The sequence below is a fragment of the Calonectris borealis genome, chromosome 1 (assembly GCF_964195595.1).
Source record: "Calonectris borealis chromosome 1, bCalBor7.hap1.2, whole genome shotgun sequence".
Taxonomy (NCBI): domain Eukaryota; kingdom Metazoa; phylum Chordata; class Aves; order Procellariiformes; family Procellariidae; genus Calonectris; species Calonectris borealis.
In genome coordinates, this window is record NC_134312.1 from 145,955,904 (window position 1) to 145,983,638 (window position 27,735).

The window sequence follows — 27,735 nt, forward strand, 5'->3', positions numbered from 1 at the left end:
ACAGACTCACTTGCAAGGCTCATAGGAGAAGGCAATGTCTTCAAGAGGATTCATCTGTTCAGAAGCACAAGAACATCGGCGGAACTTAGTAAAAGTCACTTGAGTGTTCTGAGATCCTTGTTCCTGGACTCTTGGATTATATATTTTACTTCTATGAAGCAATAAATCTCTGGTCCACACCTTCAGTTTGTCTCAAGTTGACTATGACTAACTTTCTCAAATGTAATGAGTGATACTCTATTTGGTGTCTTCTGCCAAAATTATTTTGTAAACACATGACTAATGCCAGCCCAGATTTCTGTCACTGCCAAACTGTCACACCAAAGTGCCAGGGGTTCACTTCTGGTTCTCTGTGGGATGTTGTGGTAGCCCTGGTCATGGCAGGCTTCCTTACATTTCTGGAATGCTCTCTCATGTTATCCAATATTATTACTTTGGTTGCATTTGCTGGAAGGTTTGGAAACTTGCTAAACACTTATTCTTGTACTGTACTGTTTCCTTAGCTATCTGACAGCATAGCTCATACTTGCCAGACTATCTGGCAGGTAATGGTAAGACACATGTTGGCTTCAGTAGGCGGTGGATAAATAATTAGGCAACTAATCATAGCAGAGATTTTGATTCTCGCCAGTGTAACTAGGAAGCAGAAGGTGTTGACTGAAATGGAGTTGTTATTATTATGAACAAGACCTGAATGTTGTGAATATTAGCTGCAGAAAAGGGTCCTAGAGGCAAAGAGCCTCTATGACCGCATGGAAGAAATCTGGAAACATCACCCCAATGTGAAAGAGTAAAGGTTAAATTTAGAGAGATCTTACTAGCACATAACTAATCTGTGCTGCATTTTTTTCTAAGGTATGCCAAATTAAAATCTAAAAAGACACTTAGCACCTTTCTGTGACATATGAATAGCCATCCCATTCTGTACCTTAAAATTCTCATTAAGATTGTAGATTCAGCAGTGAATAAAATATAAAATAACCAATGCAATACTGTGAGTTTTAAATTAAGTACAGTTGCTGCTTGTGAAAGACTTTTAGATAACATTGTAGCAACCCTGGGCAAAGGCCAAACCTTCACAGTTTACGTTAATATAAAACTTTTGATTGAGCCAACCATAAATTACCAACACAGCGGTGTAATGACACAGAAGTAGGAACAAAAGCCAGAGGTGCTGGAATAGCAAGAGTCTTGAAAGTTGTTCTCAGCTGTATAAATGCAGAGAGGCTCACAGTTCTTACATAATGTCTTTCCACCCCCATTACGATGATATTAATACCAGAAATTGTATCATCAATCTGCATCGTAGGTCAGAAAATCTCAAGATATGTTTTACAATTTGAGTCAAAATACTCTGTCTACATCGTGTACCTTTTTAGAAGTAAATACAATTTATCAGTCCAATTCTGCTTTGTATCTAATGTATTGAAGACAATTGAAAACCCATTCTGACTGCAGCCATGGTGTCTCTTCTATGGAAATACTTCCCTTTTTCCCTACTGCTTTTGCCACCACAGACAGCATGCTATTTATTGCCTTTATAAACGTAGTCCAGTTGTACCTCTATGGGCCTGGGTATCATGCACATGGCACTGCAACTTCTCACTTGGCAATCCCTGGCCACACAAGCGTCCCCACAGATCCAATTTTGCCATGGCTCTCTGCAGCAATTGTGGGAGCTGGGCATCTCAGAATGAATCCATGAAAGCCAGCAGCTTACCACGGTGTCATCTAAGCTGGGCAGGAAAAAGTGCAGGTGAGGAGAAGTGGCTGCTAGGAAAGCCTATGTTGCTATGAAGAGTTCACAACTCTGTTCTTTTGAAGTAAGGAACCAAAATCTTTTTCCTAGAAAAACATGGAAGCAACAGCAGCCTTCTGCTTTTTACCTTGTGGCCCACTGGTTAAAGCACCAGGACATGTGAGACCAAAGTCCCTACCTCTCAAGTGAGTGATTTGGCCAGCCTTCATGCTAAATTCTGGGGGTTCACCTAGTTCTTGGTATTGCTATTAAATATTAAATCACTCTTTCAAGCTCAGAGGAGAGCTTAGGTCAACAACCCCAAGCTCCAGGTTATGTCTACTGGAGAAGGAGTCATCCTCCTGTCCCAGTGAATTATCCTGGAATGTAAAGTGATGTAACTCCAGCAGAAGGGAGCAGCAGATCAGAACTCCATGTACAAAGAGGAGCCACAAATACAACATTGCCAATGGATGAGTGAATGAGGACATTAATTCAAGAACCTCTTAAAGTTAGACACATACAAAACTTCCAAGATATGGAACTATCAGATAAAAACCTCAGCTGAAGAAAAACCTAATGGAAAAAGACTGTGTGTTTTTTTCCATACAATACAAAAATCTTTAAAAAGGACAACTTGAGGTCCTTTAATGAGGACAACTGGATATTTTTTTAGGGAAAAATGGCTTCCTACTGAAGTTTTCCCTTAAGAAAAAAATGCAGGTGAAGACCTGCCTCCAAGTCTTCCACTGTCTAATTTCTTTTTTACTTTTGCTCTTACCACAAAGTAAAGTTGCTTTATTTCTAATCTCTCTCTCAGCACTAAGGGGCTATACAAAGGACACTCAGCATTTGTCTCCACAAGGCAAAGCATAAGAATGAAACCAGTTACATATGCAGTTCAGCAGAACTTACTTACAAAATATGGAGAGGAATAATATCCTCTCCACTTCTCTTGTTCTAATCATCTTTTGTACTGTTCATAAACAGAAGAAGAAAGGTGTTTTTAGAGCATGTTATACTTAGCCCATTGGTATATCGATAAGCTGAGCTTTCTCTAGTTTCTAGTGACTGAAGAGTTACTTACATTAAATAGCCAGTTTCAGGCTTCTGCATTTCAGGATCTGATCCCAGGCCAGCATCAAGGAAAAGCTCCATTAACTGCAGTAGGCTATTGATCAAGTTATAAATCATTCTCTTCAGAAGCTGTCTTACTATCAGCTTTGTGAGAAATTTTTGTAACAAGATGGACAAATGCTGGATTTGCAGGGCAATATAAAAGTTTTGATTCCCATAAATGTCCGTCAAACTTGTAATCAACATAAGAAAACACCTTAATAGAATAGAAGTATTATTAGTAATCACCTATTTAATATTACACTTCTAACCTGAGCGGCTAATGATGAAATTATCAGAATCTATTATATGAAGTTTACAATATCAGTGCAAAATGAATTGCTGTGAAAAATAAAAATTGAAATTTCTCTTAGAAAAACTATGGCTTATACAAAATATTCATTCTGATCGATTATCATTTGACATGTGAGTATCTTAAAAGTCAATTGATTATGTCTTCTAAACTGGGATTTGATTTATTGCAAATACTGTATCAGAGATAAAAACTCTGTCAGCAAAAAGATTGTTGGTAAATCTTCTTATAATCAGGCTAGTTTTCTGTTTTCATGTAAATTGGTGTTTACTGTCAGAAAAGAAGTCCTACAATATTCCCTCATTCCAGAGATGATTGCAGTGGCAAGGACTTTCAGTATTATTCTGTCCCTCTGAAAGGAGCGAAAGAATGATAACCAATTCAAATCCAGGCTGTGTATTTGGTGCTGCACACAAAGTAGTTTTAAGCTGTATAAACATTCTGGATTTAAAGGTGTTATTGCAGTCATATTTCACAATGAAAAAGTAAGAGAATGAATTCGTTATATGTGCCAAAGGTCAGTTCTGTGGGTCAGTACTGGGCATTATTTTCAAGTACTAAGTAGTATTTTCAACCTATTTGAAGTCCTAAATGGGATTTTATGTTCTTGCACTGGGTCTGATGGATTTCATTAAGGGCAAAGTTGTGGAGAAAGCTGCAGATAAGAAAGAAAAGATGAGTGAAAACTAGGTTGCAAGTGCTAGTACGGTGTGCATATCTGCCTGTGTGAAGGCAGCAAGCAGAGGTATCTTCAGCACTGGAGCGGGAGAGTTGGGCAAGAAGGGCTTTGAAGGATGCATTCCTGGTACCTGCTAGTTTGGCAGTGCTGGAGTTGCTGGGGATGAGGGCCCACGGGGGCAGAAGATGCGCAAGGACTCTGAGAAGTTGTATGTGTGTGTTTGTGTAGGTAAGGTGAGAAAGCAGAAAGGATGGGGGCAGCAGATTCTGGTAAAGGGTGGCACCTCTGGCAGCAACTGTTCCTGTATGGTTCTTCTGTCTACCACCTATAAAAATAAACTTATATTCAGCTTCAAGACTCAACACAGGATTTTAGCAACCGAGAATTTTAGCTTGATTCCTAACTTTTTAGGATTTCCTTCTAAATGACAGAAAAAGATTTTTGAAAACCCAAACCTGATTTAATGAACCTTGGGAACAAATGCAAGCACAGTTTGTAGGTTTGTAAGGACTAAAATTAAGACTACAAATTTCAAGAGCACAAGGACAGCTACGAGGATAATTACATCTACCTGATAAAAAGGAAGACCCAGCAACTGTGCGAATGGGTTGTATCTGGAAGTGTCTAAAGGCCAGGGGAGGTGTGTGGGAACTGAAGGGCCAGAGAACAGAGCAATGGAGATTTCTCCCACCAAAATAATTTTCTGTTCTACCTCTTTGGGGAGTGTTAGGCTTTTTCCACACACAAATGCCGGACACACAGAAGATATTGTCTGGCATCAGGGGAAAGCAGCTTCTGAGATGCTGGAATCCAGATGTGACTCCACTTGTGCTAGGTTAAAAAAAAAAAAAAAGAAAAAAGGCAAATTCTCTTTCTCCACATCTGCATTCACATTAGCAGTCAGGCAAGACAGGATAAGGGGAGGAGGGGACAGTATTTGGAAAAGGAGGCGACTCTGTCTGGATTCATGGGAACCCAGAGTAGATGTCTGTTGAGGACTGTAAACCAAAGCCTAACAATTAAAGCAATTGAGCTTATGTGATACCCTGGCTGAAAGAGGCAAAGCTCCTGCAATGCCAGGTAGGTAAAAACAGGCACTGTTTTCAAACGATGCAGTGCATTTATCTGAGTCTCCACTTGTCTGCTTCAGGATACCATCTGATTAAAGACAGTATGTACAGCACAGCCAGCTGAGGTAGTGTGTGCTGGATCCCACTGAATTTGGTATTTGAGGAAAAATAACCCCAAAATTTGCATTTGTCCTGGGAAGAACACACAGATGACAAGCACTCTCTGATGTGCCATCAGGACTCAGTGGGACATTAAAAAATGTCAATGACTTTAAAAATGAAAAGAGCTTCATGAATATTCATTAAATAAATGTCTTCAGATCAGTTAGCTGGTACAGGAGAGGGTGTGACTGAATCAGATCATTAAAACAAACAGGCACAGACACAACCACATTCAGCAACTATGGCATCTCATGCATTTTTTTCCATTCATTGTCAGGGCCGTGAGTGCACCAACAGGCTCCTGTTTGCCCTGATCAGCCTGTGACCATCCTTCTCTGCCACCCCCTTTGCAGCCCCTTCCTCAACCTGAGGGGCTTAGCTGCCTGCTGCCGACCCTGGCCTTGCCTTGCCAACCCGATGCCTGGGCTGGGTGATGGTCCTGCCCCATCAACACGGACCTATGGGGTGATGGCTGGACTGCTGGCTGAACCCTGTACTGCCACTGGCCTGGTGGCTCTTCTTGTGTGGGTACTCGTCGTGGGCCTTCTGTGCCTACAGCTAAGCAATCTGGGAGCATTTAACAGTGAAAAGTAAGAGAAGTGCCAATTTTGAAATGGTTTCTAAAGCCAGCTGTTCTTTGTTCACCTAGTAGAAGAACTACAACATGGGCATCTTTTCCTCTGGATAAATCTCTGCGAGTCTATTGGTCTTCTGACAAAGTCAAGGAGCATCAGCTAATGCCTGTCTCTGCCTGATCCATCCCTTGATCTGATGAGGGGTTCCCCAGTGAAATTTGGCCTCCCTATAAAAACATGTCTATTCCTCCCTTCTTCTGCCAATAGCTATTTATGTAGGTCTTTGCATCTTCTTAAAAGACAAGCTTTCTTATTTTTGTTCTAGGATAGTTTTTTACTTGTCATTTACTGACTCCCCTGCAACAGGGTATGTACTTTAAATTGTGTTGTTATCAGCATTGTCCCAAAGAGCTTTATCTGAACCTGTGACAACAGATATTAACTTTGCTTTGCAGCCCTGTGGTATAGGGCTGAGAGTATCATGTAAGCTGAGGTACTTGATGAAACAAATTTCAAAATATAAAGCACCATTTAGAAGTTGTGTGACAGGCAGACACGATTAACCATCATCCATCCGTTGTATGTATGCAAAGGTGTACCTTTTCATGGTGGTAGCTATGGCTATTTATTGGGTTTGGGTATAGATGCTTGGGGATTATTCAGAATGTATGAAATGGTACTTTCTGTCTGGTTTTGTATATTTAATTTGTAAATAGTTTAAAAACTATTTAAAGTTTTTAAATAGGGCACTTCTATGGTGTTTTCTATTTCTGATGAATTATCTTGAACTTATTTATGCAAAGGCTCCTTTGGACTGCAAAAATCTCTCAGGCTAAAGGCATCTGAGGAAGAACACAAATAGGACTTGCATGATGCAAAGAAGTTTTCAAGTAAATGAAAATTAGATTCAGTAGCTACAAGGTCTTTGTGTTTATCTAGCAGTGTAAGAAAATTGAGTGGTTTAAAAAGAATTAATAGAATTTCCCTGGGGTAGATGTCATCAGAAAAGTGCAAGCAACACTACAGTTCACTCCATGAGCTTTACTCGTGGATTCCTTCATTATTTTCTTTTGGCTTTTTCTTTTTTCTTTTGGCTTTTTCTTTTTTCTTTTTCTTTTTCTTTTTTTCTTTTTTTTTTCCCCCCAAGTGTACTTGGAAAGGCTGGGACTCAGAAACCTGAAGTTTACTGCAAACACACACTGAGTGCTTTTAAGGATGACGTTGTCCCTCTTTCTCTCTCCTGTTTTCCTGACCACTCTTCCGTTGGCTGATTTGCAGTTTTAAAATTTGAGAATTTTCTCCTTACTGCAGTTCCTCCTTTTTTCACAGCTCAGTGCCAGGTGGCTTAGTATTCCCTCTGCTTTAATTATCTTTGTCAGCCTTATTTGACATTGTAGCAAGAGAAGTGTTCTTGCTATAGTATCTGAGTATCTTGCCAGATGGCAACAAGGGAATTCTTCAGTACTTGTGAATTAGTTTGATATCACCTGACAATGAGAGCTTACTTAGGGTGTAAAATAAAGGTTCATGACCACAGCACCAGCACAGTGATTTCTGCTGTGTATTCCATGTAATCACCATATGCAGTAGGTATTTATCTGGTTGTGTTTGTATCTTAGCATGAAATTCAAAGAAACCCTGAAGAAAAAGCTGAACACCTCTTCCAGATGGCAATTAAAACTTTCTCTGGCTGCCAAATTATTGTAAAAGAGGATAGACTTCGTCCAAGAGTAAAGCACACCACTGTGGCAATGCTTTAAGCCATTGCTGGTTCAAGGTAAGAGATGACAACATTTCTCATCTTGCTTAGATTTCAGAAATAGTCTTTGTGACAGCTGGCTTCCTACTTGTGTACCTCTGAAACTGCCCTAGATTAACATAAAGGTTGTTTAGATGTCTGGAAAAGGTTTGGAAAGACTGAAAGAGTATCAAATAGCAGACCTCTGCTGAGTACTAAATCTAGTTATTTTGTGGTGAAAATGACTACCAAGAAAGGGCTTAATCAAATGCTGGAAGAACAGCAGCGTGTTACCGTGTGGTCCGTGTGACCTCTCTTCATTATAGCTAGAACGCTGCAGAAAAGGAGCTAAAAAAGGCATCCCTGAACTGGACACAGGTAGGTAATGCTGCAGCAGCTTTCATAATATATATGATGAACACACAAATTAGTGGGAAGTAGTAGTGTCATAAACCAGTGGAAAGGTGTAAGTCAGAAGCAAAAAAAGATGTTAGGGTTTTGAATCCGTCTCCTGCTGGTGGAGGACTGCTCTCTGCAGTACATTTTCTCATATTTTGCCTAGTTTGCTTTTAAATGCCCTGTGTAATAGTAGTTTCCACAATTTCCCTTGGGAGGAAGAGACGATGTTTAGTACCTCTCTTTGTCAGGAAGCTGCCGTTGGTATCCTGCCAGCTTCCCTTTTCTTAACTCCATCTCATTCCTCTGAATGATTCCCTGCGCAGCACTCTGAACAACGCTGCTCTTCCTTTCTGTCCTGAGCCTGCAAAGGGATGGCGGCTGGTGGGGCCTTTATGGGCTCCTGCACGGCTCAGAGGGGCCACACACAGTCCCAGAGGCTAGTCGGTGGGAACTGGTCTCTCTGGGGAGCAGCCCGAAGTCGAGGGGGGTCCCTATACCCATAGCGTACTAGGGACAGCCCCAGCACAGTCTCCCTCTTCGGGCAGCTTTAGTGTAAATATGCCACAGACCTTCCTTGACAGAATCCGGCATCTCTTTTTTGACCACCTGTAGCCCCCGTGGCATGGCTGTAAAGGAGATGGGATACCTGTAGGCAGCAGCTGCCATCTCCCTTCACCAGATATTGTCCACGCAGTAGGAAACAGCAGCTTTGGGGGTTCCCTAATTCTCAAACTTTTTGGATAGGGTTACTTTTCTTCAATAAATAGGCATGTACCACAGCACAGCTGCCTCTTTATCCTACTTGTTCACATATACTTATATACTCACAGCAGGTAGTTGAAAAATTATCTTAAATTTTGTCTCTGAGACATACTGCACAGTCCCAGGTGGTTGTGTCCTGCCTCCCTCCCTCCCTTTTGGGAATCCTTGCTCTATAGCATAGGGCATACTCAAGTTTTTCCAATGTACCAGTTAGTTTTCCCGAGTCCTGGCCCTGGGTTTGCTTCTGACAGTAAATACTGTTGATGTTCAGTAAATCTGGCCTTGAAAATACCTTAAACTATAGTGTAAATACAGCCAGAGAGTTTATTCTATGCAAATTCAGGTCCACGTGCAAACTCAGGGGTTTATTTTTCACATCTTTCATGTATTTGTTGAATGAGACCCCCTTCTCAGCCATCTGCTGGCCAGAATATATGGGCCATATCCACAATTTGTTTTTCTACCTAAAAACACAGCTGACAATCTGACCCATACATTTTACATTGTTTCTTCCAAGTTAGTTTCCACAACCTCCTGATAGGGTTGTTTTGGGGTTTGGGGTTTTTTTAGTGTTTGAATAAACGCCAGGGTGCCAACAACTTTCTGCTACTGCGATGCCTTTGGGAGAATAAGAATGTCGTGGTGGCTCAGTAGGTTCAGTTCAACACTGCTGTTGGGTTTTGCACTCATAAACCTGGGTGGGCAGAAGCAGCAATAGCAATAATAGGAAAAACATACTGTCAGCTCACTCATCTTAGTAAGAACTGTGCACATACTAAAAAGAGCATAGGAAATATATTTTTCCTTGCTCCACATTAACCATTTACTCACTTGAATGAGACCTCTATAAAAATGGCTTTTTCCTGTGCAAAGGAAGAGTTTAATAGATCTGTTTGTCAAGACACTGTCAACATCTTAATATGGCTGACTCGGTAATTGTTCTTGCATGCGTATTTAGCAGTCTTGATGCAAACTCAGGATGGCATCACTCTAGGGCTTTCTCTCCTATTCATACCATCCCTTCCAATGAGCTCTATGCCTGCATACACAGATACTTTAAAGATTTGATGTTTGGTACTTGACAGTTATCCACCAACTCCTGGTTCAACTTATGGCTGACTCACCTGAGTAATTTGCATTCCTGAGAAACTTACACACTACAAGGATTTGTATTAATAACAGAAGAGAGCGTTTACATGTGCATTGTTTGCAATGTTTTGCTCTGCTAAACTACCAGCCCAAAATATTCACTAAAGCTTTAGTGACTCTTCATTACAAAAATTGCTATATGGTCCTGAGAAAACATTAGTGATGTTAGTGAGTGGGTCATGAACCAATAGCACTAGTTTCACAGATTAATAATTTTTTATTATTACTATTATTCACAATGTTTCCAAAAGAATAACATAGTTGTGCTTACACTTTGAAAAAAAAAAATCAGATTTTTCAAAAACCCACCACCAGTTAAGCAGAAGGTTGCTTCTGGCAGATTCCTTCTGCATCTGGAAGAAGACTTACCAAATGGTAATCATGGAGCTTACTGCAGAGTCATGTATAAAGTTTAGACATTGTTTGAAATTTATGAGAATTTATCCATTTCAAATAATGTATTCTATTTATACATCTTTTTTCCCTATGTTGCTGTTATTATAATAAACAGCAAGATTTCTGAAGAAATAAAATAGGCATCATTAGATTTTAATTACAATCAATTGGTAAGGTCACTAGCAAAGGCATTTATCAGCTGAGAAATAAAGAGTGCCTTTGAAATATTAAGAAAAATACTAAATATGTGGCTGAAATTAACTGCTATTGAAAGTGTCTAATTTCACTAATTCTACCATTGTGCTCAAAATCTTTATCTTTAATTTACGGTGAAAACATATGTCTCAATGCAGGAATGGCTTGATAAACTGAGCTGAGAAATGAGAATCATATAGTAACTTCAAGTATATAACAAAGAGCCATGTCAAGTTAACATATATTCCTCAATTTGTGAAGTTACAAAAAGAGTAGAGAAGAAATTATCAAAATCTAGACAAAGTCAATAGTTTTGAACTCTGCACTTTAGAGGTTTTAATATGAACATTGGTACACATTGAAATCAAATTGCACTTGAATGAAAGCAAACTTGGAACAAATATTTTGAAATAATTTTTTTCCAAAACAAGCACTACTATTTTTATCATTCTTACCTGCAGAGGTTTTCACAATTTCTGAAGTATTTCTGAGACCCATAAAGTCAAACTGATAGAGTCTCCAAGACTTCTGGTCAGCAGCCTCCACTGAGTTTTTCCGCCATCTGTAAATCATTTCCTCTTTAGGGTAGCCATCTAGAAATTTTAAAAAAAAAAAAAAAAATTGCATTTCCTAAAAAAGGTACTACAAAACAGTATATGTGCACTGATTTAGAGCTATTTGGGAATACCTAAGTTTCCAATCTGGTGCTTTCTCAGTGAGTTTGGTGGTATAATTCAGCTAAAGAGTTGTATGGCACACAAAAATAGAGTCATAATCCTGGCAAAACTATGATTTTTCACAATCGTTTTTTTCCAATAGAGAAAAATTCTGATTGGCTCTATCAGAACTAGATCTCTTCAGAGATGCAGTTGATTGTACTAATTTGAGGTCCAGACACAGCAGTATACTACTTTACATATGCTCTGAAGAAGCTGTGCAAACCGATAGAATGTAAAAAAAAGGGGGTGTCAGTGTAGGATGTAAACAATTGAAAAGGACAGATTGTTTTAAAAGTGACAATAGTTCTAATGTAGTGTGTGCTACTGTACTTCTGAAATGAGCCCAATACAGTGCAAAAAAGCAAATTTTAATAAGTATGGGACTTTAAAAGTGGTTATGCCATCATATCACTTCTAAAGGCTGTGGTATTTGATGAGACATCACCTGATCTCTACAGCTGAAATAGCTTCTGAAAGTCTTCCTTTATCAATTTAGCACTTAGTAGTCATAATTAATCCTCATGCCAATATTTAATTTCCTTTTTGTTAGAGAATGGCATTTTCCAATAAAAGACCAACAACAGATCTTCAACCAGCCGAAACCATAATAATAGACCATCTAGAAAACAACAGCACGCCCATGATAGTTAAAACTAGATTGTCCTCTAATGCGTAACACAATAAATGCCTATTCATCTAATAACTAATATAGTAGATGCAGATTACAAGGCAAATTAAAAGCCTAACAACAACAACAATAGCCAGTTAATATAACTGTCTCAGCTGTAATTGGATACAGATAAATTTAGATATTTGTGTTACAAAACAACTTCTCCGGTCATGGTGCTATTTTCTTGATGTTTTCCTCCTGTAAGTGTCGTCTTCATCTTGCTTAAGGTTCCACCCTGCTGGGGCACTGCTATAAGTTGTGCATGGTCCTATTTATCCCTCTCACTAACACAGCATGAAAAGTACCCATCAGTCCCTCACTTCTAGTCTGTAGAAAATGACTATGTGTTAATTCAAAATGCCATGTTCATATATTTCCCATCAATGTAAATAAAGAAAAAAACCATGAAGGACCCAACTGAGTAACAAACACAAGCCCTGCCGTTCTCCATGAGAACTCTTGTTGCCAAGCTCATTTCACTGCCAATTCTGCTGTGCCAGTCTGTGAGATTGATGTAGAGGTTAGGTTATTTTGGCTGGCAGATTATGTCAGAGGATGCAGAGGTAAAATGAAAGAAGTCAAGCTTTGCAGGGCCTCTGAGCCTTAGCCCTGTATCTTCTGAAATCTTCTTGAGCCTTGCTCCTATTTGACTGAGCCCTTTGATCACATTTCTGACCGAATAATGTCTCTCTCTAATGGAAAGAGACATTTAATTATAGAATCATAGAATCATTTAGGTTGGAAAAGACCCTTAAGGTCATCAAGTCCAACCATCAATCCAACACCACCATGCCCACCCCTGAACCATGTCCCTAAACACCACATCTACACGTCTTTTAAATACCTCCAGTATTTAAGATAGACTCAACCACTTCCCTGAACAGCCTGGTCCAAGGCTTGATAACCCTCTCAGTGAAGAAATTTTTCCTAATATCCGATCTAAACCTCCCCTGGCACAACTTGAGGCCATTTCCTCTTGTCGTATCACTTGCTGCTTGGGAGAAGAGACCAACACCCACCTCGCTACAACCTCCTTTCAGGTAGTTGTAGAGTGCAATGAGGTCTCCCTTCAGCCTCCTTTTCTCCAGACTAAACAGTCCCAGTTCCCTCAGCCGCTCCTCATAAGACTTGTGCTCCAGGCCCTTCACCAGTTTCATTGCCCTTCTTCAGACACACTCCAGCACCTCCATGTCCTTCTTGTAGTGAGGGGCCCAAAACTGAACACAGTATTCGAGGTGCGGCCTCACCAGTGCCGAGTACAGGGGCACGATCACCTCCCTGCTCCTGCTGGCCACACTATTTCTGATACAGGCCAGGATGCTGTTGGCCACCTTGGCCACCTGGGCACACTGCTGGCTCATATTCAGCCAGCTATTGATCAACACCCCCAGGTCCGTTTCCTCTGGGCAGCTTTCCAGCCACTCTTCCCCAAGCCTGTAGCATTGCATGGGGTTGTTGTGACCCACGTGCAGGACCCGGCACTTGGCCTTGTTGAACCTCATACAGTTGGCCTCGGCCCATTGATGTAGCCCATCCAGATCCCTCTGCAGAGCCTTCCTACCCGCAAGCAGATCAACACTCCCACTTGGTGTCATCTGCAAACTTACTGAGGGTGCATTCAATCCCCTTGTCCAGAATGTTGATAAAGGTATTAAGCAGAACTGGCCCCAATACTGAGCCCTGGGGAGCACCACTTGTAACCGGCCACCAGCTGGATTTAACTCCATTCACCACAACTCTTTGGGCCTGGCCAGTCTTTTACCTAGTGAAGAGTACGCCTGTCCAAGCCATGACCAGCCAGTTTCTCCATGAGAATGCTGCGGGAAATGGTGTCAAAGGCTTTACTAAAGTCCAGGTAAGCATCCACAGCCTTTCCCCCATCCACTAGGTTTGTCACCTGGTCATAGAAGGAGATCAGGTTAGTCAAGCAGGACTTGGCTTTCCGGAGCCTTCTTAGATTGGCTTCATTCGTGGAGACTCTGATATCTTTTCCCCACAGTTCAGGAGGGAAGAAGCATCAGATGGCCTCTCACTGTGCTGTGGCTGTTGTGCCCTCATGCCAGGTAGCAGTGGTAGAACCGCCCCTTCCTCACAAAGCAGTATCAGGACTATAGGGGGGGCTGCCATGTGGTCTGGGTCCTAACCCTACCTCCTGATTTGCATCCTGATAACGGAAGAGAGGAAACCCTTGCCCTGTTGCACTCCCTACACCAGCTCCTCCTGCAGAAATTGTGGCCCCAAGTGCTAATTTGCAGATTTTGTAGATGGGATCCCTTTTCTCAGGTAAAATTCACCCTAATCATTGCAAGTAAAAATGCTTCAAATATCCTGGAAGTAACAAAGATTTTTTTTTTTTTTAATACATTATTTTAAATTGATCCAAAATGAACTTTTAACATTTTTTCCAAATTTTACTGAAAAAGTTGTGTCAATTAAGCTTGAATTCAATTTCTTCCTGATTTGTTGGCTTTTTTTCATCCCATGGCCACCCCACCAAAAACCCATTGCACTGTCAATGCTTGAAAGCTTGCTATCATATTATCCAAGGCATAGCTGTTTATGCCGGCATGAGCAGCATGTAGTCAGGAACAAGTTCATGAGACTCTCATCCTTCAGGATTTTTCCTATATTTTTGACTAAGAAGAGACAGATTCAATTTCAGAATAACTACTTTCAGTATCATTCATCGTCATTAAAGAGTAAGCAACTGACTTCAGGAGACCATCATGCCCTTTCAGTAGTAGTCCCCTTAATCCACAGTCACTGACATCTGCTCTTACAATGGTTGGGTTACTTACATCAAAGGAGATAAGTACTAGTGATTCAATGGGAGTTGTTTCAACCTGTTAAATAACTGCTCCAGTGCCAGGTGGCTTCACTTTTCAATTCATTTAAAAGATACAATATTTCATACAGAATAATGACACATCTACTTGGACAGTATATTACTCCTAGGATTCATTTAACTTACAGAATGGACTATTCATGATGGTTCTTCTTTCAGTGTTATCCAATATTGTATACAGCCTAATTGCTTCTAGCCCTCTAAATGCTTCATTTTAGAAAATATCAGAACTGGAGACATCAGTACTTCCACAAGAAAATGCAACCTCTGCTGTTCAGCCCGCAACACAACTAAGAGTGTATTATCTATAGAAATGTCTGTTTTCCTTCACTTCCCTGGCATGACAAATGGCAGTAAATTACCTTAAATTCTTGACCTTGTGGCTTCAAGCCATCCATGCTGAACAAACTGCTATCAAGTGTATTTACCCTGTCAGGTTGCTTTAGGTTATGTCAGAATATCCATACTGTGGTAGAGCAAGGCTCCAGGAGGTCCTGGAGGCTTTCCAGCGGGTGCCGGTAAGATGGTGAGGAGGGCAGCATGGGAAGAAGACAACCATGACAACCAAGTGTGTGTTCTGTGTTACAGCCACCCAAGTTCTGGCAACCTGCAACTCAGGAGCTTCTCAACCAAAGTCTGTGTTGACACCTCCATTTTCCCTCCCATGAATTTACTCAATTCTCCTTTAAATCCTCCTATTTTTTGGCCTGATGGTTATTTTGTAGGCTGTGCTGTAGCTATTCGCATCTTCTGCAGGTTTTAGATTTTAGACCACCATGTCAAAGACTTTTAGAGAGCACCTTAACCATTTGACTCTTTGTAAGACTGATATTATGTGCCTTTGTAAAATCAAGTGAAGAACAAATTTGGTTGAAGTTATTTCTTTAAGAGCCCAGTAGAAAGTATCTATGTAATATCTCCTGTTTACTTTCACCAAACATACTTAATGGCTTTTCTATTTAACACCAATGATTGGTACCTTTGTTGCTTTACTTATAGATTTAAACATACACATTTTCAAAGTGTACCACTGACTTTAACTCCAATAATGCAAACATGGATAAACAATAAATACACTTTTTGCCGTTTTGGAGGTGAACCTATTATAACAGAAAGCCGAATTGTCATGACAACCTGTGAGAAACTGTGGATTTTGTTTTATTTCCTTTTTGTTACCTGAAAAATTGAACTCATGTTACCACATCTTCTCACATCACCACCATATAATTTGTAACTATCAGATTAAAAATATTTAAACTTCATTCTTCATGTTCATACTGCTTCACTTTCTAGGGATACTGAGTGATTTGTGCAGAAGCCTTCGCCAAAGAGCTGGGAAAATGGTCAAGAACAGAAACATCTCCAGGCTGGATGAGAGGCATATGCAACCACAAGATAGCCATGAGAATTGGTGTCAAGTGGTCCTGAAGCACGTGTGCTACAGGAGTCAACACTGATGGAAAATCAGCAACTTCCGTAATGCAACCATTGATGTATCCATGCCTGTTAGTGCATACTGCCTCTAACCTTGATTTCCCCAATGCTGTTGTTGGTCTGGACATCTTAGATCAATGCTTGATTTCTTTGTTTCACCTTCTTTTCTGTGATAATGTAATAGGAAACAAGTAGAGATGGGAAGAAGACAGCAGGAAGGGGGTCATGTCAAAAAGGACACAGACCACTTGAAAAACTAGTTTCTGTCTAAAAAACTTTCCTTAGAAACATATCCAAGACATGGAAAGACAGAGAAGCGTGGAAAAAAACCAAACTCTTTCATGTCTTCAGACATATTTTTCCCCCTCTGTGAAATCAGTTTATTTTATTGCTAGTTCCCCCACACTTTGTATTCACAGGCAGACCCAGCTTGTAGCAAAAGGAATAATGCAACAAGGAAGCTCATCTCTCCTTCCTAGCCTTGGAAACATTTGTATGCTCAGAGCATGTGATGAGGAGTTAATGAAAGCAGCAGCAAAGCTGAAATTGTGGGGGAAGCAGGCAAGAAGGATTGGTTCAGTTAAGTATCTGCCAGAGGGCTGATGTTTGTGATGGAAGTATATATTTGAAAGACATAGCCAGATTCTGGGAAGGTTCTGTTTTTCCAGGGGTGTTAGATATACACTCAAAGTCAGGAGAAAGCACGATCAAGAAAGCAAGACAAGCTGTTGCCATCAGCTACTGGTCAGAGTTTACACCACGGCATGGAGGCAGTGTGGTAGATCGACTGCTGCCGATGAAGGTTGTCAGGAGAGAAAAGATGCCCTGACACAATTAGAGGCAGGGGATGAGCAGCCCTTTACACCTTACTTCCAGCTCCTTCCAGCCATGCTTTGCTTCCTTGAATGCTACCTAGCAAACTCTTCTTCAGGCTAATCGGGAGACCTCTGTCTACACAGCCTCAGTCGGAGGAAGAGGGAGACCCCTGTCAACTCAGCCCAGTCAGACGATGATAATGAAGTCCAGAAATGCACCTTTCTCTGGTACCGTGTTGTGAATGACAAATCGTATGCTTCTACAGAAGCTGCCTGAGCTCTTTTTCGTGTTAGCAGTCTTTATAAATGCTTCTTTGTTGGCAAGCAAACTGCATTTTTAATCCAAGCTTCTCAACATTTTGGAGGAAGAGGTTTCTCAGTGACTCATTCCTGTATCTGTCTGGTGTTTGTTCTCAGGTGTGTGCACTTTTAACTAGGAGAATCCTGGAAGTTCCCTTATTAAAAATGATACTACCTTAGATTTCATGATTGTATGCATTTATTAGGTGCAACTAGATGGCAGAAAGAGCAAAGTTTCAGTTCAACTAATTTAAAATAAAACAAAATAAAAATTATAGATATAGAAAATTCATTATGTCTTTTCAGGAGGAAACCATCAGGGCAGACTGAAGCAGAAATAGGGAAAGAGAATGGAGACATTGAATTGTTTACTTAGGACCTACGGGAAAACAATATCCATATTGAGTTCTCTCTGTCCACAAATGAAAGTGACTAGCTTTTTTCTCACTCACTGATTTAAAAAAAAAAAAAAACAAAAAAAAACAAAAAAAAAAACCCAAACAAACGATGAGGTATTTTAAAAGGCAGCTATAATAAAAAAAGATAAACGTGAATGCTGTAAAGATAGCTTTAAAACCTGATGTGATTTATTTCAGCAGTTGTAGGTAATTGCACTTAGGTGATAACTACAGCAATTATAAACGTTATTCTTTGCCCTTGCTTGCATCGGTAATTGACACCTTATTAACAGCACATCAGGAGAGAACCTGAACTAGAAAAAACTACTTCAGGACTTTCATTTTTCTCTGCAAGGCATTGGTAATGCAGAAAACCAAGGGTAAAATCTTCACATTGTTCCATACAAAACAGAACAGGAGGTTGGGGTGAAGCATCCATTCTGTAAAAAACATGAACAAGACGGCATATGGCTAGGCAAGGTTTCAGTATATGTCCTGAGTACACTGATCTATGCAAGAACGCTCCTTAGAGAAGATACAATTTATATCCAGTAAGCTAGGAGTGAGATGAGCCCATTTACATGAATGATGTTAGGAATGGAGATGCAATATAGCTAAATCAGAGGAATCGGAATTTTTATCAGGTGTTCTAATTACCAGTGGAATAATTTGTGAGATAATCTGCTGGCCAGAGCAATGCAAGCAGATAGGCAAAAGCAGAATAGCTGTGTAAATTCCATCCAAGATCTTTAACACGAATGTATGTGAATTGAATTAAAAATAGCCTACAAATGCTCATTATCAACTTCAACTGTACTGGATATTACCAGATAACATAATCTTGCCTTTACCCATTTAATGGCAATAATTAACTGTATCCTCCATGTAGGACTGCTAAGATTTCCTTAAGACTATCCTGATGAGAAAGATAACATTGTTTACTTCATCCATTGCTTTGTTAACAAAGTGCTGAGAAAATGTGTTTTGGCTCATCTGAAAACACATAATGAACAAGCAGAGATTCCGATGGAGACTCAGAGCTCTAGTAAAGTAAACAACACAGCCATAAATAGCCTGGGAAATGAAGGAAAATACCTGTAAAGGTTTTCAGTCCATGCAAGTGGGGAGGAATGGAGACAACATAATTTACTTACAGGTTTCTTTTTTTCATTGACAAGTAATCTATCTAAGCTTTTTATTTCAACAATTGATATGAAGACTTTTTTTAACACTGAGAACTCATTTTGTGTTTCTCACACGGACATGACAGTATTTAAAGATTATGCTAAACATGGTTAATCCTTGTCTTCCAACTGCTACTCAATAAACAGTATGTATATGTTAAGTATGAGTGCAACTAAAAGAGGGATATCTATTTTTAGTAAAATAATACAATATTATGATTAGAAGTATATTATGTAAATAAAAGTAACTAAGCTATTTGTTGTACAAAGTATATAAAAAAGTACTGGCAAGGAATAGCCTGCGTTTTGAAAGACAGGCAAAAAGACTTTGTATTCTCATACAAAATATTAATAATAATTGAGTAAGCATAGATTAAAAAAATACATTCACAACTTGAAGGTAGCAGTGGCAATGAAATAGTAACAGCATCCTCAGAAGTATTATTTACCAGTGCCCAACTTCTTAGGCTAGAAATACACTACAAGCTTTGTTCCACATACAGAAATTTTCTATCCAATTTCAACTGCAAAGATTATTGTAGTTACATATTCAGCTTACACAGTCCATAGGGGTTGTGACTAGCCTGAACTGTACATTTCCAGACCCAAGAAAATGAAAATTTAGGTATCAACAATGCTTTTTCTGAATTGCCATGAAGGCTTCACAGGAGCTACACCAGCAAAGCCTGTGGGTTTACAGCAGCTGTCAGAAATGTGCTATGCTCAGTCAACATGGCATTGATGGAAGCAGGTTACGAATTAAAGATTTCCATACAAGATTATTATGACTTTTTTACAGGTATTCTCAGAATGCATCATGAATGGGTAATAAAAGGTAAAACACCAGAACACTCAAAACTGAAAACAGAACATCTTTTTTGGGTACTGCCATTTCATAGAATAAAACAATAATTTGCAGCATAAACTCAAAACTAAACAGAAAATTTCATAAGACCTGAGATTAAGCAGGGTTAGCTTTTAAAATATTTGTGAAATAGTGTTGCTGCTGTTGAAAACAAAAGCCCATAAAAACATTTTTTTGTTGAAAGACTCATTTCTCTCTTTTACATCACAGTATAACTTAACATGTGAACTGACATTGGAAAATCAAAATTAGTTGTTTACGACCAGGTTCTTCTAGTCTATCAGCTGTTTACAAAGAAATGAGTGGTATCTGTTTATTCATGTAGTTATTATTGTTCTGTATGTAGATTTTTGTCATTTACACACATTTATAGTCACTTGCACACACACCGAAATTCACAGAAAAAAAAAGTTTTTATAGCTCTGTAAAGTAAAGCAAGAAAGAGTTTTCTATTTTTTGTAATATTTTGCTAGTTTTTAATTTTAGCTCCCTAGGACTTGCCTGCACCTTATTGGCACAGCATGCAAGACTAGGCAACAAAAGATAAATGTTAACATACTTTTTTGTGTCTCATGCTTACAAATAGGGTAGTTCCTGAAAAGGTCATGGCTAAGATGTAATCTCCCTGTTCTTAATAACAGCTCAGAAATTATCTGAAGAAATGAAGTTTCAGATGAACAGGACACTTTGTTGAATCTGACATATTTATAATCACACTCAATTAAATTAGTGAGAGCACTGCACTGTTTTCATTTAAACATCAGCAGCAGTGTTATGATGAATTGGTAAATACATTAATTTTGCATTCACTAAATTTGGCCTTCCTCTTCTTTGGAAGCATTTATCAATGCCTTGGTTTGTCATTTACTTTCCAAGCATCTCAGGGCTGTCGCTTCTCCAGTTAATGTCTTTTCTTCCCCCCAAACTCTAGTATTTGTATCTCATTTGCTCTCAGGATATTGCAGATGGAAATTAGCTGATGTACACCAGTCCACGTATTCTTCATGTCCTTTTCTCACCTTTTGAGGTACATATATTGATCACAGCGATCTTTCTGTGATGTGTCTGTGTATCTCAGTGCCTTAATCTCTTGTCCAGGTATGTTATTTCAAGCACATGAAATGTTATTTTCATTAGCTTTATTTTAGTGCAGCTAAAACATTCTTTCTAAAGCTTCTGAGGCGTCATGCTCTTTTACCATTCTCCCCAGATACCCACAGTGACTGTAACTCTCAGTATCCTACGGTACACAATGGGGTAAATTCTGAGTCTCCTGGTAGTTTCTTTCTCAATTTCTGGTCCCCTAATCACGTTCTAAATCTCCTCAGACGATCAGCTATTGCTCTAAAATTGAAGAGTTGTGGCGGTGGTAAGGCTGAAGAAGCCAACTCACTAATATTTTTGCCTGATAAAGATATCAGCTGTACTTTTCTCATGCATTTCAGTTTTCCTTGTGGTGCAGTATTCCTCAGCTCTTAGATTCATAGATAGCTTTGCCTGTAGTTAACTCAGAAGTATTAAGATCAAGTTCTTCATATCTTGTTTCAGAACAAGGTACTATCCAAAATAAGTCTACGTACCAACTGTACATAGTTTTGTGCCCCTTCTTTTTTCGCTAAAGCTTTAAAGCAGCATATTGTGCATCAGCACACAACACAACTGCCTCCAATAGCTCTGAATCCTCCAGAGACTACGGCTCCCCCAGGTCCTTCCAGGGCATCAGGCAGTTGCCACCGCTCAAAAAACCCCAAATGTCATGGCTACAAGGGTGCTCCAAGCTGCAGCCCTGGGAGCCTCGCAGCCCTGTCCCAGACAAAGGCACCTTCCGGCCCTTGGCTGATTCACAGTGAAATGAGGCCTTCAGTAAGGCCTTTGACACTGTCTCCCACAGCATTCTCCTAGAGAAGCTGGCGGCTCACGGCTCAGACAGGTACACTCTTCGCTGGGTAAAAAACTGGCTGGACGGCCGAGCCCAGAGAGTTGTGGTCAACGGAGTTAAATCCAGTTGGCGGCCGGTCACAAGCGGTGTTCCCCAGGGCTCAGTGCTGGGGCCGGTCTTGTTCAATATCTTTATCAATGATCTGGACGAGGGGATCGAGTGCTCCCTCAGTAAGTTTGCAGACAACACCAAGTTGGGCGGGAGTGTTGATCTGCTGGAGGGTAGGAAGGCTCTGCAGAGGGACCTGGACAGGCTGGATCCATGGGCCGAGGCCAACTGTACGAGGTTCAACAAGGCCAAGTGCCGGGTCCTGCACTTCGGCCACAACAACCCCAGGCAACGCTACAGGCTTGGGGAAGAGTGGCTGGAAAGCTGCCCAGAGGAAAAGGACCTGGGGGTGCTGATTGACAGCCGGCTGAACATGAGCTGGCAGTGTGCTCAGGTGGCCAAGAAGGCCAATGGCATCCTGGCCTGTATCAGAAATAGTGTGGCCAGCAGGAGCAGGGAGGTGATCGTGCCCCTGTACTCGGCACTGGTGAGGCCGCACCTCGAATACTGTGTTCAGTTCTGGGCCCCTCACTACAAGAAGGACATGGAGGTGCTGGAGCGTGTCCAGAGGAGGGCAACGAAGCTGGTGAAGGGCCTGGAGCACAAGCCTTATGAGGAGCAGCTGAGGGAACTGGGGTTGTTTAGCCTGGAGAAGAGGAGGCTGAGGGGAGACCTCATCACACTCTACAACTACCTGAAAGGAGGTTGTAGCGAAGTGGGTGTTGGTCTCTTCTGCCAAGTAACTAGCAATAGGACAAGAGGAAATGGCCTCAAGTTGCACCAAGGGAGGTTTAGATTGAACATTAGGAGAAATTTCTTTACTGAAAGAGTGGTCAGGCCTTGGAACAGGCTGCCCAGGGAAGTGGTGGAGTCACCATCCCTGGAAGTATTTAAAAGACGTGTAGATGAGGCGCTTAGGGACATGGTGTAGTGGGCATGGTGGTGTTGGGTTGACGGTTGGACACGATGATCTTAGAGGTCTTTTCCAACCTGTATGATTCTATGATTCTATGATTCTATGAAATTGCCTTTCCTGCGGCAGTTAGAATGGCAACGATGCCAGGTTCTGTCAGAATCATTTGTTCTTGCAAAATGTGTGCCCATGTCTCTGAAAGAAAATATTATCTGTATATCCAGCTCATGGAAAATCATTTTTAAAAAATGTTTTTTGTGTGTTTACATTTAGGAAAAAAAAACATTATAAAACAGTGAGACTCCTTGTGCACAATCCTATCTGTGAAAATTCCCTTTTTGGAATTTTTGGGAGAGGTCAAATTTCAGTTTCTTCCCAAGTTTCCCATTGTTCTGCACTCTTGTTACTCCTCATATCCCAGCACCAGTCTGAACACTGCTCTCCTGCCTGAACACTGCACGGCTGCCATTTCATGGCTCTTCCAGGTCCTGTATAAATCATACTGACAACTATCAAAAAAAAAAAAAAAAAAATCCCCAGTCAGAAAATCAGACCCTCAGCAGTTTTTGCTTCATGTGCCTCTGGGCCAAGTTACAGTAATTAAATCTTTTTTAGCTTGGTTTGCTCAGGAAATGAAGCTTATGTAATTGTATTCATTGTGTATGTTTATGTGCATGTTATCTGTCTTCGCTTCAATAACTTTTGCACCCATTCACCAAATTCATTGAAATATGACAGAAGAAGGTAAGACTCAGATATTATATATTCTGTAAAAAGAAACTCCCAAACAGGGGTGACATTTCTTAATAATGCCTCCCAAGGGGGAAAAGGCTGCAATCTTACTAAGGATCAGAGAAAGGCCACAGGCACTCATCCTCAAGTCGTACGCCCTTGGCATATCAGCCGTCATAAGTTTCACTGCTCCTGCAATCAAAAATGCTGCTGATGCCGGGAACGCTGCACTACTTTGATGGGTTGAGAGGACTGGTCCCACAAAAAAGTGGAGGGGAACAAAGCACCTGCTCTTAAAAATAGATATGTGGGCTCATCCAGCCCTAACGCCACATGCATTGCAGAGCTCAAAGTCTCGACTTTGAGTCTCAACAGGTCTCCTGACTTTGTCTGTAGTATATCATTTCCTTTGTGTTGCCTTCATCACATATTTCTCCAGCAGTGCTACTTATTTCAGCATCCCTCCCAAAAGATCTTTCCCCACTACCACCCAGTGTTTTCGCAAATGCTACATTTAATTGGGCCTTAGACTGCTCAAATGGCTTTGCCCAAGGACACTGACAAGTAGGGGATCTCATTCTTCAGTCTACCAGCAGGCAAAAAGCTGTCATCAAGGAGGCTTCCTGGACACTGCTTTCTGCTTCTCAGCAAGCATAGGTTTTTCAACTGTAATGGCTGACTTTGCTGTGACGTGCTATTGTTTCATGCCAATTACATTCCTTTGAAGATGATTCAAAGTGTGCCCCAACCAGATCACCGCTGACACCAAGTCTGCACCATTCACATTACCTAAACCCTTTTGGGCTTCTATCTTTCTCTTAAATTTTAGTCCTGGATTTTCTTTCCAGCCTATAGCATTGCCTTTCCTTGAAAGTATTTTGGAAGAGGTATATGTTCTAATTATCTCCTTTTTCCCCATCTGTCCCCTACTCTTTCTGAGTATTTAAAACTCCACTGCAAGCAATCTTCATTCTGTTTGCCCATTCACTGAGGACAGATTGCTGAAGATGCTAGAGGCAGCTATGTCTCCAGGACGGGAAGCCCAGCTCCAAAACACACAGCCTGTGTCCCAGGGGAGAAAACCCTCACAGAAGCACTGGGTAAAGCGATTCAAATGCAAGGGGCTCAGATGGTTGGTCTAAGTCTTTAAGTGTTGTACAAGATTTCCAAGGCTCTGGCATGAGTAAAAGGATCAGCAGAAACATGCACGCTGCTGCCCAAGACAGCAGACTACTGCTGACTGTCTGTCTTGGTGCTGCCTCTCCTTACATGCCAGAAGCAGGCTTTTAAAGCAGGGAAATCAAGATGGCACAAGTGAAAGAGGAGAGCAAGGAGAGCCCTACAGCCCAAAATATGCTCCTTGTCTTATATTTTGCATGCCAGAACAACCAGAAGAATATAAGGTGAGATGGGCACAGGGGGCTGCATTTCTTTTCTCTTTGGAAGTGAACCCCACTGAGAAAGGAACAGTATAAAGTTCAAGCTGGAATCTGAATATGTTGAAAACCTGTGAGCATTTATTGCAGGATTTTGGGATCAAGAAAGGATTAAATTTTGTGTAAGTAAGAGCTACCTTTCTTGAATGATAGGCCAGAAGCTGTTATTCAGGCTCAAGTCTAGTAACAATAAAAATCATGTTTCTCAGCTAAAGAAAGAGAAGCAGCTCCACCGCCCACTCATTACAGCATTGTATCTAGTTGTACAAGACTGCCTCTCCTAATTGTCAACAGTTTCCTATTTCCTTTGAAATGGGTTACCAAAGTCCAGGGCTGCTTGCACAGGGTCCCCAACACTGTTCACAGAAAGGTCCCCACACCTTGCACAGGAATTACATCATCTGTAATGAAACCATCTGTCTGCATGTGACAAATCCTGCTCCTTTCTGCAAAAAGTCTCCCATGTCTGCTAACTTGGCAGCCTAAATAAACACATGCACAGAATAATAACTGTCCTGGCTTTTCAGCTGGTTTGGCAAAAGAAACTTTCAAAGGAAAGAAACAATAGTAACTTAATGCTATCACACAGCAAAGCAAACAGTGCGGCAGCCCTCCCAGCACTGAAGGAACCCTCCTTTCATCAATAAGGTTCAGTGGACTTCCACAAATGAGGCTGTGTGTTAGGTAAGGAGTGAAAATGGAGTTGAACTCCACACTCACTACCAGCAGCACAGTTAGGCAAATTTGACTGACATATGAATCCAGCTGCTCCACCTCAGAAAACACAGAACTTTTCCCACAGTAGGCTAGGATGAAAAAGTATCATCTCATGAAAGCACCACCTCCACCTTATATTTCTCTTTCTTGTTTTTTTTTAATCAATAGACATATATAACTTATATTCACTCACCCTTCAGTTCACCACCCCCTTATCTGGGTGCAAAGAATCAGAGAAATGGCATACTGAGGAACTAAATGAGAGAGATTTCCTCTGCCTTCTACTGCACAGTGGTAGAGAGAAGGTGGGATGCTCACTATGCTTCATTTACCTTGGCGAGAACATGAGAGCGGCGCCTGGTATTTTAAGTGCTTATTGGCACCTTTATAAAACTTCAGTATTCTCCTCCCTCCCTGATCACTCTATATACACTGCCATTTCCTCAGCAGTGCTTCCTATTGTGATACTTAACTATTCTGAGCCTCTAACCCATTGTATTATTAAAAGAAAAGTATATATTTCTCATGTTTCCAGAGATGCTAATTAGCATGCCAGAGATGCTAATTAACTGCAGTGCTTCTCACTTCAGAACAGGATGGCACATGTGAGAGGACACTGTGCAAATGTCCTCCCTTTACGTGAAAAGACAGTCATAGCTTTTTTTCCTGGTGGTGCAGATGCTTCTGGTGCTTGGAGACCCCTTAATCTGCTTCTCTTTAAAAAATGTCATCCAGTCTCTGGGGAATTACTTTGGGCCCATATTTCATATTTCTCCTAACTTTTTGATGAGATTAAGATATTGGTAAGAGTTATTTATAGGAGATCATAACGGGTACAGATGCTTTGAAGAGATCATTTCATAAGGCACGCTTCCTTTATAACTGCACAGAAGTCAAGAGAATTTTAAGAGTGAAAATTCACTTTTTCAGACTCAGCATCTCATAATGAGCTGGCACCTGCTGCTCATCTGTGTTATAATGAAGTCAAGCAATGCCCTTCAAAACTGGCTACATTTTGAAACTGAGTTATGACATATGCAGAGGTAGATGCTGATGCTGCTGCATAAGCTGCCTAGCAGATTGCTTCAGCTAGGTGCTATGTGTAAGTCTAATATGAAGTACATCTTAACTACAAAAGGGACCTCAAAGTCTAACCCTTAATGTAGACTGCTTAGAGCAGAGTTTGTATAAAACATGAGGAGATAAGGGCTGAAGAAAGAAATTCTTTCCAGTCAGCCAAATACTGCTAGATTTTCAGTTAAAACTCTATTTTAAAAAAACCCAAACCCAACAACAACAAAAAAACCCCGGCGACTTTAAAGGCGGTGACTGACTTGACTGCCTGTTTTTATGTATCAGAGGAAATGTGTCTTTTGTGTACTCCTTGCATTCTTTCTAAATCCAATATATAATCAGAACACTTTTGGGAAAATCAGCTGCAAAATGGAAACTGTCCTGTGGCTGGAGGGCCGGGTATTTAATGGCAGAGTTAGGACTCTGGCAGTGATGATGCAGCTCACCCTCAGGAGATTTTTAAGTCTTAGTTATGATTTTGTCATGAGATGCAGGGAAGGAAGCGCACAACCGTGATATGCCACAGCCAGGGCTGGGAAGCCACCATGATCCAGCTCCCTGGCCACTTTGGCTGAGGAGGCAGTCACACGTACTTCTGATTAGAATCTGCTGTTTCAGGTGGGTGTTGTGGTTTAACCCAGCAGGCAGCCAAACACCACACAGCCGCTCACTCACTCCCTCCCACCCCCGCAGCAGGTTGGGAGGGGAGAAACAAAAAAAAAAAGTAACATTTGTGGATTGAGATAAAGACAGTTTAATAGAACAGAAAAGGAAGGGAAAATAATAATAATGATAATGATGATAGAATTTACAAAATAAGTGATGCACGATGCAATTGCTCACCACCTGCTGATCGATGCCCAGCCCGTCCCCGAGCAGTGATTGCTGCCCCCTGACCAACTCCCCCCAGTTTATATACTGAGCATGATGTCATATGGTATGGAATACCCCGTTGGTCAGTTGGGTCAGCTGTCCTGGCTATGCCCCCTCCCAGCTTCTTGTGCACCTGGCAGAGCATGGGAAGCTGAAAAGTCCTTGACTAAGTAAGCACTACTTAGCAACAACTAAGTTGTTGTGTGTTATCAGTGTGTTACCAACATTCTATTCATACTAAATCCAAAACACAGCACTATATAACTACTAAGAAGAAAATTAACTCTATCCCAGCTGAAACCAGGACAGTGTGCGAGAAGGCAAAGTAAAGCCCTCACCCGCTACCTGTTCTGGGGTGGAATACAGAAACGTGGCTACACTGAATTTGCTCCCCCTCTCCCTTCTTCCCTACATGTGCAGGCAACTTGCACAGGAGCACAGGGAGCCTGACATCAATATCAGTTTGGATTACCATGCAAAT

The 27,735-nt window shown here is 40.9% G+C and overlaps 1 protein-coding gene across 1 annotated transcript in view; it reads right to left on the bottom strand.

Moving 5' to 3' along the window:
* The window catches only part of GABRG3 (gamma-aminobutyric acid type A receptor subunit gamma3), a 341,124-nt gene that overhangs the window by 39,523 nt on the left and 273,866 nt on the right, over nt 1-27,735 (bottom strand). The window contains exon 6 of the mRNA XM_075134904.1: nt 10,748-10,885. Within this exon, the coding sequence (XP_074991005.1) occupies nt 10,748-10,885 (138 nt within the window). The remainder of the gene's footprint in view (nt 1-10,747; nt 10,886-27,735) is intronic.